The 17955-nt window shown below is 50.6% G+C and overlaps 1 protein-coding gene across 1 annotated transcript; it reads right to left on the bottom strand.

Annotated features, from left to right (window-relative positions):
* Positions 1 to 5206: 5206 nt before the first annotated feature.
* On the bottom strand, positions 5207 to 12902 carry PRDM13 (PR/SET domain 13; the record flags this gene model as incomplete). The annotated part of the gene is made up of 4 exons (XM_082669054.1): positions 12711 to 12902; positions 11040 to 11171; positions 10613 to 10733; positions 5207 to 6948 (listed from the first exon to the last, which is right to left on the bottom strand). Exons 1-4 carry the CDS (start codon positions 12852 to 12854, stop codon positions 5207 to 5209), a joined length of 2139 nt encoding a protein of 712 aa, XP_082525180.1. The 5' UTR covers positions 12855 to 12902.
* Positions 12903 to 17955: the final 5053 nt, after the last annotated feature.

The raw sequence follows: 17955 nt of genomic DNA, 5'->3' as shown, positions 1-17955 counted from the left end.
GGAGAGGAATATTCATGATATTGGGATATCAGATTTATTTTATTTTTAATAAAGTTTCCTCTGTATGAAAACGTTCCTCTCAATCTATTTGATTCGAATTACCAAAAAAATCTTTTATGCTATCACTTTTATATTGTTTAACCAACTTGTGCTTTAATTTTTATCTACTTACATGATATGCTTAAAACTGAAATTATTAAAACATACTGAAATAAAATCAGTCTTTAAAGGGTTTACACGCATACACAGAGTCCACCCAATCTCAGTCACTTTTTTAAGGGCCCTAGTATCGTTTGCAAGGCAAAGGCATTAACAAGTTGTATGTCTTACAGCGGTTACACCTAATTTGAATTAAACTACAGTCGCAGAGGACAGAAGCGCTCCTTTCATCTTTTGTAGGAAGGTCACCCAGCCCAGAGCGAGTGCCACACTCCTTCTGTAACTAAACACATTGGCCCCGCCGTCTGTTGAGTCCTCCCCTTCACAACCCACACCTGGGTGGCCAAGGGTCACGGGGGACCTCCCGACGGCGCCAGCGCCTCTTCGCTCTTCCCTTTGGGGAAGCAGCAGATGGCGAGGGCGCGCAGTGCTGGTGCCGCAGCTCCCCGCCACCGCAGGCCAGGGACACCGAAACAAGGACTAGTTCGGCGCCTGGGACTCCCCGGGCCGCCTGCTGGGCGCCGCGGGGGTTTTCCCGCGTCTCTCTCCCTTCTGGGCTCCCGGACTGTACACCCAAACGCGGCGAGACTCCCACCCTTCTGCCCGGAACCCAGACCTGGAAACCCTCATTCCCAGGGAGACACACACACACAGACACACACACACACACCGACGGCCACACACACACACACACACACACACACACACACACACACACACACACACACACACACACACACACACACACACACACACACACACACACACACACACACACACACACACACATCCCCCACACCCCGACGCCGTCACACTCACCCAAGAGGCGCCTGGGCCCGGGGTTCTCGCGAGCCTGCTCGGATCTTCGCGCGCGACCAGCCCGCTACCAATAGCAACCCTGGCTCCAAGGGATGAGCCAATGGGAGCGCTCGAACTAACGGGAGCAGCCAATCACCGCCCTCTCGGCTCTGGAACCCCGCAACCAGTACCACTAAGCTCTCTTGCAGCTCCCGAGAACTATAGTTCTAATCTGGAGGCCCGCCGTCGCCTGCCTTCTTCTCTCAATCTAGGCGGTAAATAAACTTTCTCCACACTACAGCCTTGGGGAATTGCAGCTCCTGCCTTGTACTCCGCCCTCTGCTCCGCTCAGGAGGGAAGATGTACGCACGGTCGCCTCCTTTGCATTCTTCTACTAAAACTCATGGCTCACCGCAAGCACAGCCAAGCATTTCAAAAATTAGTGACAACAGACGAAGAACACTTTTCTTCCCGTTCACGTAACCACTATGAACCATTTGAACCAGTGTCTGAATTTTAAATGGAAAGATGGATTAATAAGGAGCTTGAAAAAATTTCTCTTTAGCAAAAGTGTGAGTCCTTTACTGAAATTGTTGAGAGTTTATCGGGGCTAGAAGTGAACCAAGGGGATAGCGAGTGCCCTGCAAAAAGATGCTAATGCTTATGAAAGGGCATCTCTCCTTATCTCGTTCGTTGATGTCTTCGAAATAAAACCATAGAGAGTTGCTAGAGGTTTGTAAATACTGTTAGAGAGCTCACTGTGTGTCAGGCTTGATTCTAAAAGGAGTTTAACTGAATTAACTCATTCAGTCTTCACAACTACCTTATGGCTCATTTCAACCTGTTTTACAGATGAGGAAATTGAGAAAGATTGGCCCAAGATTCCAAGCAAGTGAGAGAAGGCAAGACTAGAACCCATGTCTGGATGATTTATCCAGCTTAGCAAAACATTTTCATGTCTGAATTAACTAGACCTAAGCAATCTAGAGTCTTTCACTTCTAAAAGGTATGAATTCTCCTATTTTTTAAAATATCTTTTGGGACTTCCTTGGTGGTGCAGTGGTTAAGAATCCGCCTGCCGATGCAGGGGACATGGGTTCGATCCCTGGTCCGGGAAGATCCCACATGCCACGGAGCACATAGCTACTGAGCCTGCACTCTAGAGCCCGCGAACTACAACTACTGAATCCCGCGCGCCTAGAGTCGGTGCTCCGCAACAAGAGAAGCCACCGCTTGCTGCAACTAGAGAAAGCCCGCGCACAGAAACGAAGACCCAATGCAGTCAAAAATAATTTTTTAAAAAATCTTTTGTTACAAAATATTCAGTTAAAATCTCAGGAACTTCCAGTGGCTTTAGTGTAACCTTCACAGTTAGCTGCGTATATCAGGATGAGAAGAATTGAGGGTTGGGGGCTGGGAGTGGAGAGAAAGGGATAGGAGACTGAAGGAAGTGACCTGAGAAACATTGTCAGCTGAACCACTTAAAATAAGTAATATTGTTACTGATTGTATATCACTGATTTGATTTCATCATTAAAATAAATAATTGCATTAATTATGTATGATAGTGTGCACACCCGCGGACAAATACAGAGGTTATCTGAGGCAACCTATGGAGAATTATGAATGATCTACGATTGAGAGCCTTTTAAATCTCTATTCAATTTTCATTTTTATGTTGGAATTTATTCTAATAACATAGTAGATATCAATTATAAAGGGGAAAACAGAAGGCTGGAGTTGTTTTATTAGATATTTATCAATTTTAAATGTATTTCCTTTCCAAACTATTTTTAATTTATTTCTTTACAGGCTATTTTCACACAAAACAAGTTATAGGACTGAGTACTGAGCTAAGAAATGGGAGAAGGAAACATGACTTTTATAGCTGTTAAAACTTCCTGTGTTTCAAATCTGGGCAGCCTTTCTCACCTTCCTTGAGGACTTACACGATCTGATTTCAGAAAAGTTTTCCAATATTTCTCTGTAAGTGTGGATTTGGTTTTAAGCTTTGCTTCAAAGGGCAGGACCATAATACTAAGTAGGCAGTGATAAGCCCTGGGCTCCTGGAGCCCAGGCTGAACTGGCAGATGCTTGGGTTCACTTCCAATTCTGTGTGGCAAGGCCATCACTAAACCTTGTTCCTCTGCAGAGAAGAAAGAATTGCAAATAGCATAAGGATCAATGGTAGTATCATTGTCACCATATGTAAATGTTAATCCACACATATATTTTGTTTCTCTTTGGGCTTTCTTTTACAAAGCAAAACATTTTCAGGTCAGCTGACACTAAAAAGCCTATAATTCCCAGCATAAGTTTTCCCATAGAAGAAATCTTTTTTGCTGATCACCGCCCATAGAACTTAGATGCCCTTCATCTCCCACCCATGCCTCCTGCCGCGATGGGTTAGAGAAAGTCCCTGCCTGCCACCCAGTGACTGAGGCCGTGTTCCCAAATGGAAGACAGCAGGTGGAGACTGCCACAGTACTCAGGATGCGGAAAATAAAGGACATTTTTAACTGAGTTAAATCATCAGGGTCATATCCAAGACCCTTTGGTGACCCACTAGATGCTTCCCACCAACCTCTGGGAAGAGCGCTGCAGACCTGGGCTGTTAGGGTACCTACCCTTAGCAGAGGAGTGTGACTTGTCCTCCTCTTTCTAGTAACTGCAGTGAAACCCCAGAAAGCATGTTGGGAGAGGGAATGGGAGGTAAAGGAGGTGTTTTCCAATTTTAGCCCACAAAATTATATTCTTTGTGATATCCTTCCATTAATTAGCATTAATTTTTTATACCCATAAAGTCACTGCTTCTAACTGTGCCTTCTAATTATGGGCCTCCCAGTAGTGACCTTGAAGAGTATACTTTCTCTTCTGTAAAATGGGACCCATTCAGACAGCAGGAGATTGTTGAAAGGTGTACATGGCAGGCGGGGGACCTACATAAAGCAGATAGATCAGCACCTCCAACAAAATAGATCCTCCTTTAGTATTTGTTGAATGAATATTAAACTGTACAAATCATAAAAGCACTATTCAAGTTTCCTTTTTCTTGCTTCCCATGGGAAGTTCTGTCGAAGTGTACGTAACAAGAAATAGTGATTCTACAGTTCCACAGTTCTTTTTGATGAGAAATATTGTGTGTGGGTGTGTTTTTCCTTGAAGGTCATTAGCTTTTTTCCATAAAGATGAAAACACTTAGCATGATTAACAATGGTTTCAGAAAACAATTGTTTTGCCTGCTAGCTGGGAGCCTGTGAAATGCACGTATTAAAAATTGTATATTTTCCTATTACAACAGTACTTAAAATTTATTTAATGAATAATCAAAGTGTTCAAGTGTCCTCTAATTTATTGTATTATGGAGTCTCCTTGAAAACCGTTTTCAAATTAAACTATTTCTTTAAAAGATCTGCTGAAATTGCTAAGTGAACAAACTCTCATTCTTATCTTTATTTTTATTAAAGATTGCACAAACTGGAACCAAGACGAAAATACTGAATCCACTGTACATCATTCATTATAAAACAACATACATCACATTTGTACTCTACCAAATAGGACATTTTCTTTAAAATTATATATTGCGTGCTCTTAGATTCATGCTTTAGATATTTTACATTTGTCACTATTCTCTTATAAATAATTGCAACTTGACCAATTTGTACACCTGCTACCACTATATCTTCAATGCAGCGAGGCGCAGTCCTTGACACGAAAACAGATGAAATGGAAACAAGTGTATGGATGTCACATCTACCGAATTGTGACTACTGTTTTGCCTATGCAGTGAAATGCTAATGTAAAATACACACACAAAACGTCGTTTCAAAAGGCACAATTTTCTCCACAAAAAAGAACAATTTAAAAATACGTGGCGGTTAAATTCGGCACCCTCGAGGGCCCTGTGGCTTCACATTAATGTGATCCTAAACTCCGAGAGCAGACCGCCTGGCTTGGGGGGTGACGGAGCCTATTCGCGGAGTCCAGGAGCCTGCAGCGCGCTGAGACCCGCGGCCCTCGGTACGCTCGGAAGGCAAGATTTCTTTAAGCCACCTCGAAACCTTTGCTCAGAGTTTCAGCATCGGACCAGCGATTTCTCACCGTTCCAAATGCGGCGCCCAACCAAAACAAAACCGGTTTTGTCCGCTGGGCCCTTCTCACCACCAGCAGTTCTTCTTCTCCCAGAACAGAAGCCCCTCTTCTCTCTGTCCACGGCCCCACACTCCCTGCTTCCCAGGAAGACTCGTTACGAGTCGCGCTCGCCACCGCCCCCGGCCTCAGGGTCGCTCTGGTCGTCGGTGAAGCAGACGTCCACGTCGCTGTCGTTGTCGCTCTTGGGCTCCCCCGGCTCCGGGGGGTAGTCAGGCTCCGCGCCCGGGCCGTCGGCCGCCTTGGCCAGCAGGTTCTGGCCGGGGTGGCGGGACTTGACGTGGCGCTCCAGATCCCGGCGGCGTACAAGCACCTTGCCGCAGAACTCGCAGCGGTAGGGCGTGTTGCCCTCGGCGTGCAGCCGGATATGCTTGTTGAGATTGCTGGGGTCGCCGAAGGGCCGCAGGCACACTTTGCACTTGAGCGGCTTGTAGCCCGTGTGCGTCCGCATGTGGATCTTGAGCCCGTACTTGCGCGAATACAGCTTGCCGCAGTAGAGGCACAGGTGGCCCGTCTTGGGCTTGCCCGCGCCGCCGCCCCCGCTGCCGCAACCCCCAGCGCCACCCGCCGCCACGACGGCCGCGGGCAACGTTCCCGCGTCCAGGCGGCCGCGGCCTTTCCCGGCCGCCATCTCCGACAGTTGCTGCGTGTGCATGGCGATCTCTCGGTCGATGGTAGCCAGGGAGCCCAGCTCGGCCGGGCTCAGAGCGGTCGCCGCCGCCGCCGCCGCGGGTCCACTGAAATAAGAGAGGGACTCCGGATACTTGAGCAGCCCGCCGAAGTGCAGTTTGAGCGGGTAATAAGTGGCAGCGGCCGGTGAGCCGTAGAGTAGCTCCCCGTTGTAGACGGTAAAGGCCGGCATGACGGCGGGCAGGTGGCTGCACTCGCCACCTGGGTAGCCTTTGAGGCCGCCTGCGTCGAGGGCGGGCAGCACGCAGCGCTCAAGGGGCAGCCCGGCCGCCGGGGGCAACTGCGCGTAACGCGCTCCCGGCAGCTCGGCGGCTGCGGGAGGGGCGCGCTCCACGTGCTTGAAGGCGGACGCTTCTTCTGGGGGCCCAGGGAGCAAAGGGAAGCCGCGCAGAGCCCCGGAGCAGGGCAGGCCAGGAGGAGGCGGCGGGTCCCCCGCGAGCAGGCATTTGGGGTGGTGGTGGTGGTGATGGTGCGCGTGGTGGTGATGGTGGTGGCCCGCTTCGCCCGCCGCCGGGTTCTCCCCGCTTCCCGGGCGTCCGCCCACCCGGCCCCCGCCCAGCAGCCTGCTTAAGGCCAGGCTGGCCCCAGGTTTGCTGCCGCCCCCCTCCCGGCAGGGGTCGCAGTGCGCGGCCGCGGCTGCCCTGGCCAAGCCAGCGGGCTTGAAAGCCGAACGCACGCCAGGATAGAAAGCCAAGGTGCCGCCCCCCGCTGGGGAACCTCCCACGATGCCGAGGAAGTGGCCGTGTCCCCGGGCGGCACCACTCATGTCCAGGATGCGCTCCGGCTGCTCCTTGCCCTTCTTGGACGGCCCCCACTTGGCCAGGGCTGGCGAGGTGGCTGAGGGCGCGGAGGAGGCCTCGCGCTTGATGCTCTCCCGCGCTCCGCAAGCCTGGAGGGCCGGCGGGACCTGCGGGTGGGCCCGAAGAGTGCCCGCCGGGGCGGCCGCAGCGAAGTCTGGCGCTGGGGGTTTCGGGGAGAGGCGAAGGCCATCCGCGGCCGGGGCAGCGCCTTGGCGAGCCGTGTGCTCGTGGTGCAGGTAGGCGCGGCCCCCGCCGCTGCTGAGCACACAGTGGAAACGTAGGTGCGCCTTAAGGCTGTTGGGGTATCTAAACGTCCTCCAGCAGTACCAGCAGATGTAGCGCTCCTCCCCTGGGCGAGAAAAAGTGAAAAAGCGACCCAGTGAGAAGCAAGCAAGCGAGAGAGAAAAAAAGCGCCAGCGCGCCCAAGGCAAAGCCCAGGTTTTGACCAGCAGTATGGGAAGAAGCAGGAGTATTCTTGGGTTCCGGCGAATAAGTGAGTTCGGTAGCCCCATTGTAGCGAGGACTCCGAGAAGCCCCAAATGGCCAACTTTGTCACCATCTCCATCCTCTGAGACTACTCAGGGGCCGAGAGGGGTGACCTGGGCCTTTCCAACGAAGACTTCCTCCGGGCCATGCGAGCAAATCTTCCTTGGGAGGGCAGCGCTCAGGCAGGCTGGCCAGGGAAGAGCCGAGAGCAGCTGTTGCTTTAAATCAAGTGTTTGGGGCTGTGCTGGGCCTGGGCCCATCTGTTGGCGTTTGCAGAATAGGTGGCGTATGTCAAGGAGTTTGGGTAAACTGAACAAAGGCCAATCTAATGGTCGTGAGCGCCTCATTACCAGGCGAGACAATATCCTGTATGTATGGGCCATATGTAATCATTCCTTTTCATAGAACAATGTCTTTTATGTCCACTACCCACCCTCCCCACCCCCTCCCAGCCTTAAACACTTTGCCTGAGGTTTTCCTGGAGCGTGACCAACTGAAGGACCACATAGGGACTATGATTTGCTATTCTTCAAAATTATTTGTATCTTTATTTCCTCTTTAACTCCATTTAATTTGATGGGAGAAAAGAAAAAGTCTTATGTCCCGATATTCTAAAAACAGAAGGATGATGTTGCATTACCTTATCAGTTGTTCCACCTGGTAATTAATTAACTCCTAGATAGCTGCACAAATCCAAGCTTAGTAAAGTCCTTGTAAAATATATATGATGTATGTGTGTGTGTGTGAATAATATACTCAACTTTTGATAAGTGCACCATTTTATATCAGGGACTATATACATGCTTTTGGCATCAAACCTTTTTTGTGTGTTTAATATTATTAACAGTTGTTTTTAAATTTTGCTAGGGTCTATGAACACAATCAAAAGACACATGTATGAAACAGATTTTGATCACATGGTAGAAGTTAATTTTTACTCAAAAAGATCATGTTACATCCCTACAGAGAACAACGAGCTTGCAATTGGATGTCTTTTTTTTTTTTTTTTTTTTTTTTTTTTTTTTTTGCGGTACGCGGGCCTCTCACTGTTGTGGCCTCTCCCATTGCGGAGCACAGGCTCCGGACGCGGCCATGGCTCACAGGCCCAGCCGCTCCGCGGCATGTGGGATCTTCCCGGACTGGGGCACGAACCCGCGTCCCCTGCATCGGCAGGCAGACTCTCAACCACCGCGCCATCAGGGAAGCCCTGGATGTCTTTTTAAATGCTGTGGTTGATCAATAATACTGAAGGGAAGGATGTCTATGAGAAAGAAGTTAGTTGAGCCACAAGGAAGTATCCAAAGTAAATGTCAGTTTCATTAAATGTAATGGGAAAGTTAAATTTTTCCTCCTTGCACACAAGTAGCTTAAACTACTAAAACATTACTACAGAAACAACAATGGGGGGAATTTTCAGATATTCCTCCCTTCATGTATTTTGCTTCTGAATTTGTATAAAGCAAGTAGTCCTCCCAGATAACTAAGGTGGAAGTTCAAGTAAGGAGCAGATTATTCCAGCTGAAGCCAAGGTAGAGCAGAACGAAAAAGAAGGGAAGAGGATTTGCCTATGTGCCCTATCCTAATTATCTATGGAAGACTTAAACAAAAATCAATTCAATATTTCTGTTGTATTGAACAGCCATGTAAAATAAATCTTCATAAAAAGAGAGGGAGAAGAGACTTCCTGAGTTCTCTTGGTGGGTATGTTGATTTAATATATTAAGTAACCTTCTTCCTGCTAAGTTCAGAACCTCCCTCTCATCACCCCTTTTTAAAGACAGCACTTTCAGAGGCTGCCCTAGAGTGACTCAGCTCAATGCAAAGCCAAGTAAGCTTTGTTCCTAAAACAAAGAGTCAGTATTTTTGTTAATCTTACTATGGAATTGAAACCCACTGGGGTTAGTCAATATTGGAAGAATAGCAGTCATCCCTACTTATTTCTTCCTCTTTTCAAGGTTTAAGCAAATGTATGTTTTCTGTTTCACTGTGTTTTTTTGTTTGTTTGTTTATCCTAATGAACTGACATGTTCTCTGGATCCTGAAATCCAACCTATGCCAAAAGTACCAAACACACTTCATAAGTGATTTTGCCTCCTCTCCTGGATGTAACTCTAAGGTGGTCAAGATTTCAAGCACCTCAAAGCTGTGGAAGTCAGGGTTCAAAGTAACCCACACATTCCCCAAAAGGAAAATGGTGTCTCTTTTGATATCCGTGACCATATGATGTTTATAGGCTCTATTGACTGAAATGAAAACATGAGGGCCACCACTCAAAAAAGTTGCTTTTGTACTATTTGAGAGTGTCTAAAGAAGGGTGTTCTGTGCAAAAATTCCTGGCCCCCAAAGGCCAGGAGTCCTTGAAATTGTTCTATAGTGGCAGATTTGAGAGTTTTCCACTATGAGGCTTTTGTCATGTTTCCCTTTTACTGGAAGAAGTTGACAAGAGGATGTAATGTGATGCAAGGAACAAACTAAGATAACTTTTATGAATACGGTACATACAGATCTACCCACAAAATCAATAGAATTAGTTTACAGAAGACAGTGACACTCTGAAGTGAAGTGATTCATCATTTTGAATTAACTTCATTCTCTTATTCATTAATTGTTTCTTAAGTCCCACACTAGTATTGAGATCTTTAACTCTATTTCTAAAGGAATGAGATTGAGCAGGAAATTCAGGAGAATGTGTTAAAATAGTTGACGGCATCCATGATGTTGAGTTTAAATATAAGTGTGTCTTTAGGAGAAATTACAAACAAAAACAACTGGCAAAGAACAAAGAAAGTCATGGAAGTGTTGTGCAATAACAAGGAGTCTCAGATCTTAACTCTTTTAGCACCTCCCAGCCTTTTTCCACAGGAAGTGTTCCTCAGTGTTCTGGGGAAGGTTTGAAAATGTTTTTCTCTTTAGTTACTGCACCTTAATTTGCATAAATCCGCTCTTGGCTTTGGAAGGGGTCAAATAAATCTGAGAAGAAACTGGGATACATCCCAGTTTCGATTTAAGTAGGGAGAGGAAAATGAATAAATACCATATAAATGGAAGGGCCTCAGTACCTGCCAACTGACCAGCTGTAAGTACCGTAATGCTTCTAAAATGCTGTAGAAATACATTACTTTCCTCCAAACCAGTGAAGAGATGCCCCTCGGTTTGAGTTACACTTTTTGGAGCTCATGAGGTGGTTACCCTAACACTACGTTAAAGCATCTTTATTGATTCTTAGGTAAGTAAATAACTGTCTCTTTGGGTATGCAATCAGAAAGGATGACCTGCATGAAATTCACGAAGAGTATTTTTTCCCTGCCATCGAGAGCCAGATTATTATGGTTTGTTTTTATCATTTACTGTTGAGTTAAAGGAGGTAGTGATGACGTCGCCTCTGCCCACTCCGACAGGGAGTATGAATTCAGTTTTACACAGCGCAGGAAAAAGGCCCTTCAAGTCTAGGGACGGGCCCAAAGACCGGAGGAGGGCTGGACTCTCGCCTACCCGCACTGACCCGAAGGCTTTCTCAGAAGCGGTACCTTTCTCGTCATGCGTCGGAGTTGCAGTCGTGGGGATGTCAAACCACTGCGCCAAGGAGTTGGAATACCACACGGTTAGCTCCTCCCCTGGCTGGACGTCTCGCAGCGCTCGGTAGAAGATCTGGGACGCAAGGAACAGGACAGCTTGCTGTCATTTCCTGGGTAATCGGTCAAAAAACAACTGAGAGAAAAGGTTCGATTCCGCGCCCTGACTCTGTGTGACGCTGGGAAAACTATTGGACCTCTCTGGACCTCTCTGAACCTCAATTCCCTCATTCTTCAAACCGGGAAAATAATAGTATCTACCGTATAGGGTTGTTGGGACGTTTAAATGAGACCTCTAGCTAAAGTGCTTTGCTCTTAATATCAGTGACTGTTCGGTAGATAGAACTGGCAGTGGGGTGGGGCGGGGGGAAGCCCACAGTACCTGTCCTCCGGGTAAGTCTGCAATAGCTTCGAGAGTCTGTTCCTGGGGGTTCCTGGCTGCCCGGATTAACCCTATCCACTCCAGGGGGGAGCCCCCCGACTCGTCCACCAGCTCCCCTCTCACCATGCGCACCTGCAACACAAGCAGTGGTCGTTCTCCCCCGTGCCACGACCAGGCCCACAACCCATCGGGCAAGTGTATCCTCCACCCCCAGCCGACTCAGGAAAATGGTTGTGCTCATGTTGGCCAGACCGCTGTGGGCTGCTGGGAGGAGAGTAAGTCCTTAGGACCCTTGCTTGGGGGAGGGAGGAAGAGGGGAGGCTGGCTAGTATAACAGTTCCCCCCCGCCGCCGACCCCGCCCGTCTTGTCCCACTTTGACAGCACGAGGAGTGAAAGCATCCTGCCCAAGCGCCTGGGCACATGTCGTGCCAAGACGTCTCCCACCCCCACCGCATCTCTCCGTCTCGCAGTTCTAAGAGCAGCCCCGACACCGGGCTAGAGACGTTTCTAAGTCAGTCCCAGAACGCAGGGTGTCCCGCGCCTCTTCTCTTGCCTCCGCATTCCAGCGGCACCGCACCAAAACGCGGAGCTGCACGCGAGCCCCGCGGCGAAACTGTCTGAACAAAGCGGCCGCGCGCTGGCCGGCCATTTAAAAGCAATTAAAGCGCGTTTAAAGAAGATGGAGCGGTGCACGGCGAGCCCGGCTATACTACTCTGGGGAAGAGGATGATTGCATGATGAGCCAGATGCGGGTCCCGTCGACCGGGCCCGGAGCAATTCCTTACAAGAAAGCTGTAGTCTAAAGTCCTCTTCCCAGTCACCCCTGCCCACGCCACCGGACTCCTGCCTTCATTCCTGGTGTCAGTTGGCCGACCTTCGCCCGCTGAGACGCCTCGGGGCGGGCGGGGGCCTGTTAGAACCTCTCTCTGGTCGGGGTTCGCGACGCTGTTCGGGAAGTCGGAGCGAGCGTGTTGGCCCTGACGCCTCCCAACTGCGATTCTGGCCCCTCCGAGCCCGGCTGCAGGCGCTCAGCCCCGGTGCCCCTCGCTGCTGGGCGCTCCTCGTCCTCGGAGTGTGCGTCAGAGCCACCAACCTGGCGCACCCTCTCTCCATTCACCCCGAACCCGCAAGCAGACACCCGTGGAAGGAAACACCTGGGGAGGTTCTAGGAACTGAGAGTAACCAAGGATAAATTTTTCGGAGACGATGAGATCAAATTATTTGAAGTCAAATTTAAGCCTCAAATTAGCTCATTGAAGGGCAGAAGGTAAGAAAAGTCCTCAGCGCCTGTGAGTTGTATAAAAGAGAAAAGGCATATTTGCCAAGAGAGAAGAGATGCGGCGGGAGGAGGGGTCGCCTCTGCGAAGAACACCTCAGCGCTCCGGGGAAATCGGGGGTTCCGAGTGGTCCCGGCACGTAAAGAGCCCCACGCACCCCACCCGGGGGCTGTCCCCTCTCAGCCACGTCCTCTCCCCTAGCCCGGCCCACGTCCAGCTCTCGGCTAGTGCGACTTGTGGGAAATGATCGGAGTCCCCTTCCAACTGGCAGAATTGGCAGGTAACGAACGACTCAGTCACCCCTTTCCTCCCCTGGCCCTATCCACCCCTTTCCTGGAGGGGATAAGGGGAGGCGAACGAACGGCAGGGGGCGGAGGTCGGAATGGCTAATACCTTTTTCTTGGGCCCGGGTTCCCTGCGGTCTGACAGGTACTTGCCCAGCTTGAAGGTTCCAGGCACCGGCCCGAGGCGCAGGCCGGCCGGGATGCAGCAATCGGCACTCACGCTGGTGGCCGGAGCGCGAGCGGCTCCGTGCATTGCTGCCGCCGCCGCCAGGCAGGCGCTCGGGCGCACTGGGTCCTCGGCAGGGCGCGAGCGACAGAGCCTGAGCCGCGCGCTAGCTGGCTAGCCGCGCCCCGACGTGCGTTCTCCGCCCTCGGAGTGACGAGGCCGGGCCGGCACTGCGCCTTTTCAATCTGGGCGGGCGCCTTTTGGCACCGCTAGCGCAAGGGCGCGGAGTTTGGTGAGAGAGTTGCGCTGCAGAGCAGCTGCAGAGTCCCACCCGAGAGGGTCACATGGAATGGTTCCCTCAGCCCCCTGCATAATCGAGGCCTCTGAATGGCTGGCGCACAATGGTCCAGGCGACCTTCCCATTCCTAAAAATCCAATTTGTCAAGGGCGAAGAAAAGGCGCTGGTGAATCAAAGGTCCGGCGGGACCATTAATCCTCAGCATGGGGCATTGTCCTCGAGACAGTTACGATATTTTAAGTGACAAATCCACTGTATAATTTCTCCATAAATTTTACTTCCTTTTATTGTTCACCGACAAACCAGTTTTGGGAAATAAGTGACTACTTTAAGTCTACTTGGCTGATTCCTTTGAGCCTTGGTCTACTTCAAAGATTTTTAATTCTCTCCCCTTGGCTTTATTGTAAAGGAGATTAAACAAAGAGATGGGGACTGTTTGGAGGACTTGTTAACTTCTATTGATTTCTGGCGTGTGCCATACAGAAATTAGGCAGGTACTTGATGGGAAAACACCAGAAAATACCTACACTTTTTAAATAACGGCCGTATTACCATTTCGGGGGATTGGGTTCAGGCCAGTCCTCTATTTAGAACCGCTTTACCGTTCCCTCTGTCCAGTTTCGCCCCGAAGTATGAAGCGTCCGGACTAGTTTTGGGAGACGAGGTCAGTTGTTCATCTCTGCTCCCGGATGCACCCCAGGGCCGCACTTTCTCTGGAGAATGGGAAGAGGCCGCAGGACCGGACGCTGCGGGGGTTCGCGTGCCCTGACCGCACCCGAGGTTTGAAGAGGGGTTCTGCGGGCTGGGTTTTTAATCATGTCTCCCCTGCACACCAACCGACGACTCAAGTCCTGCACGCTTTTTTTGTATTTTTGAATTTTATTTATTTTTTATACAGCAGGTTCTTATTAGTTATCTATTTTATACATATTAGTGTATATATGTCAATCCCAATCTCCCAGTTCGTCCCACCACCACCACCACCCGCCACTGTCTCCCTCCACCCCTTGGTGTCCATACTTTCTTCTCTACATCGGTGTCTCTAAGTCCTGCACGCTTTTAAGTTTAAAATGAGGATGAATTCCTTGGGCCTAATTTCCCCAGAACCAACACACCAGACTTTTCCTTTAAAAAAAAAAAGGAAAAGCACTATAGCAAAGGTCACAGAAAAGAGGGTGAGGTGGGCGTTGATAACCTCTGCCTTTAGCCCAGTTCGTAAGCTAGGAGAACGAGTACTTCGTTAAACTAGAATGTTCCTCGTTTTCTTTTAGGGAAACCTCCGATTTGCGTGGGGACAATTATTTTCATAAGTTAGGCGAGTGATCAATTTCATTAGATATTTGTGACAGTTCTGCCCTCACCTGCCACGTGCTGCTCACCCCGAGCACCACTTCCCAAATCCAGTGGACCGGGACACGAGGCCGACGTGGTATTCCTGGAGAGGACTGAATGACTCTGTGTTCGGGCCTGGTGTTGGAGGCCCAGCCACTGTACAGATGGGCAGAGGACTCCCCGCTGCCGCCACGCCGAAATCTCCACCAAGCTCTGCCCGCGAAACTGCGGTTCTTAGGCCACTGACGTGGATGACTCTGATTAACAACGGCAGCAGAACGCAAGGTGGCGACAGCTGTATTTTAACAGTTCGTCCCACGAAGCCCTCAAAGAAGCTACGTGTGGCACCCTTCGGTGGAGACCTGAGTTCGCAGTACTGGACAAAGTCAAGAGAATGGGGGTCATTCAGTCTGTGCTCCGTCACTCAAGCCTCGAGGAATTACTTCAGAGCCTCAGTCTCCTAATCCGTAAAATGGGAACGATGATGCAGACTCCTGGCTTCCATTCTGCGATTCACTAGCGTTTGTGCGAAGGTCAACAGCAATGATCTGTAGAGTGAATGAATTTAGGGCGCTCCAAAACTCGCGGTTTGCCTAATAGGGGAATCCAAGCCAGGTCAAGGGTCTCAAGTCTAAGCATCACAAGTCAGGCGGGGTGGTGACACATGGATGGCCGCTAGGTGTTAACTCCAAGGCCTGTGTAGGCGCGGCAGCTGGAGCAGAAAAGAGCCGCTCGGCGGGTCTGGGCGATCATACGCTGCGGTCCCTCTATCCGTGCATCCACACCGTGCCCAGGGCCACTTTCTGAGGGAGCTACCACTGATTTTTTTCCTTCTTAACCCTCCAATTGCCTCTCTTCGGGCCGCGAAGGCTGCCTGATACGGAGAGGAGGGAGCCTTTGATCCAGCTGCCCATGAATGGCAAAAGCCGGGGGAGGGGAGGAGAGGAAGCCGCTCCGAAGAGTTGGAGGGCAATAAATTTAAGCCATGAACATGTCCCTCTAACCTCTGGCCTGGCGACTCCAGGATGACACCCAGTTTAAATTACCAGCACTGCGAGCGGGAAGGGGCGAGTGCGGGGCCTGGGTTCGGGGCTCCTCCCCGGCCCTCCTTAATGAGTGAAAAAGCGTGAACGACACGCGAACAATTTTATCAATAGGACCATGTAAAGGCCGACTGTGAGGAAAGTTATTTATTAATATAGCCAATTGTGGCTGGTTCCCAGCCCCACCAGAAGAAAGGGACTGCGCCAGAGGCATTCACACCAGCTCGCCCAGTTTTATTCTGTCCTGTGGCTCAGAGTTGAAGTTCCCCAAGTGAAATAAATTGTCCACAAAGGAGGAAAGGAACACATTTTCTTTTATTTTTCCTCCCGTAAAAAGCAAGGGTGAAACCAATCTAATGTGCCCAGTGGAGCAAGATGGGCCGTGAAAGGCTGGGTGTTAAAAGTAAAAGCGGACTGTGCAGCAAATGGGATGGAAAATTAAATGAAATTAAATAGCTTGAACGGCCGTATTGTCCCTTATTAAAAAGACACATTAATTACATGGTCTCAGCCTTATTCAAAGACAATGTTGAGACTCAATCAAAACATTCCACTTGGCTTTTTTATGGACTGAAAATGGACGTCCAGCGGCCCCGTTAAAGCGAAATCCCTTCTGCGCCGAGGTGCGGGGCCAGGAGGGTTTGGGGGCGGCCCACCGCGGAACCGCGCGGCCAATGCCGCCGCGCGGGTAACAGGTTGCCCCTAAACAGGCGTGGGCGCGGGAGAGCAGCGGCCCTTCCGCCACAGGGGGAGCCTGCCTGGAGTCCAGTCCCACCGCGCCGCTGCGCTCAGCGGGCCTGCGCCAGGGGGCGGCCCCCGCCCGCGCCTGCTGGCGCCGGAGCGCCGGGCTGGAAACGCTGCCGCGCCGCGCACGTGTGACCCTGCTGGGCTCCGCCTAGAGGGAAAGAGCCTCAGCAGGACTTCTCGCTGAACTGCGGGTCTCCCGGGCTCAAAGTCCTTGGGCTTCGGATCCCCAGGGCGGCGGAGCTGGCTGCTCACCCCCCTCCGTGGCGCTTGGCCTTGAGGACTCGGTTGTTGGGCAGTCACCAACCCCACCCCACTCCTTGGCCCACGCGCAGAGTCCCGAACCCCGGGTTGGAGGGAGCGGTGCGGGGTCAAGGACAGCAGGCGAGACCCGGGCGGAGGCAGAGGCCTGGGTCTCCACCGAGTTTGGGCCGGAGGTGGCCTGGCCGCGCCCCCCAATGGTGTCCGCGCCGGCCGGGCGGGCGGGTCAGCGCGGACCAGCTGCGCGGCCCCCGAGGCGCGGGTGGGACATTAAGGCCGAGTCTGAATAGGGCGGCGGCGACGACGGGCTCTGGGAACGCCACCAGATGACACGCCGGCGACGGGGCCGTTTTCCCCTTAATTGCGAGGCCGGTGGGTGCGCCGCGGCCGGGAGGCTCCAAACGCGCGCCCAGGACTCAGCCGGGACGCCGCTGGTGGGTTTTGTGGTGCCTTTTTTGTTGTTTTTTAAGTCCTTCATTGGAAGCGGCTCAATAAAAGTATTCAGAGCCCCTCTCAAGTTGCCTTTTAACCGGAGTTCCCCAACTTATTTCTTGGTTCTTTCGGTTGACATGGTGCAAAGAAAAGTCAGCGAGCTGTGTTGCTGAATTGCAATGTCTCGGGGCACCTTCACATTCAACGCTCCTCTGCCTGCCGCTGCCGAATGAGCCCGCACTCAATTCGATTTTCCTTGCTGTTGGGCACATTTAGGAGTGCCTCTATTTGTGAAGTTCATTTCTAGGCAAATGTATTCAAGAGCTGATGGGAATGAATAGGACCGTGTGTCAGCCGCCCCTAATTGGGATTAAAGCACTTAGGAGCATATGCAGAGAGTGACAGAAATTCTCAGGTTGCATTGTGTTCAGACTTCCACCCGCTTGGACACTCCTCCTCCAAAGGAGATTTATAAAGCTTGCAGGGAGAAACTGAGGAAAGCAAAGCGAAATGGAAAAGAACCAGGCTAATGGCTCAGGATGGGGCTGTGGTTCAGCAAGTGGTGGTGACAGCTTCTGAGAAAAGATGCTGGGGGATAATTGAACGCGGGCGGGGGAGCGGGTCTGAACTCTTTAATCAGAAAGGCGGAGAGTTAAAAGGCAAAATAAAGATGTTCTTGAGATTCCCAGACGGTTTTCCCCCCTTCCCCCCGCCCTTGAAGAGCTCGGCTTTCTTTCTCTTTATCTCTGCCTCCCATCCCCATCCCCAAAGAACATACCCTCTCTTGGGGCAATAATAAGAACAATTTGGTATTTGAATGGGGGGGAAGAGTCAAAAGAAACAAAAGTATCTTCTTTTGTATGTTAAAGAGAACTTCACACCCAAATAAGTCAATGAAAATATTTGCTGATGTATGTGTAAAATATACACACACTATGTTAAAACACAGGCATAATGATAAGTATTCTTGTACATTCAGATGTGTATACAGATGTATATTCTCTTGTAAATCTCCACTCCAAGGTGGCCGCTGGGTTTCTGAGCTGAAGGAGACAAGGTCTTTTAAACGCTGAAAATC

The sequence above is a fragment of the Grampus griseus genome (genome assembly GCF_964374135.1).
Source record: "Grampus griseus genome assembly, chromosome: 13".
Lineage (NCBI taxonomy): Eukaryota > Metazoa > Chordata > Mammalia > Artiodactyla > Delphinidae > Grampus > Grampus griseus.
The sequence above is the reverse complement of the archived record's forward strand: the minus strand, read 5'-3'. Positions and strand labels throughout refer to the sequence as shown.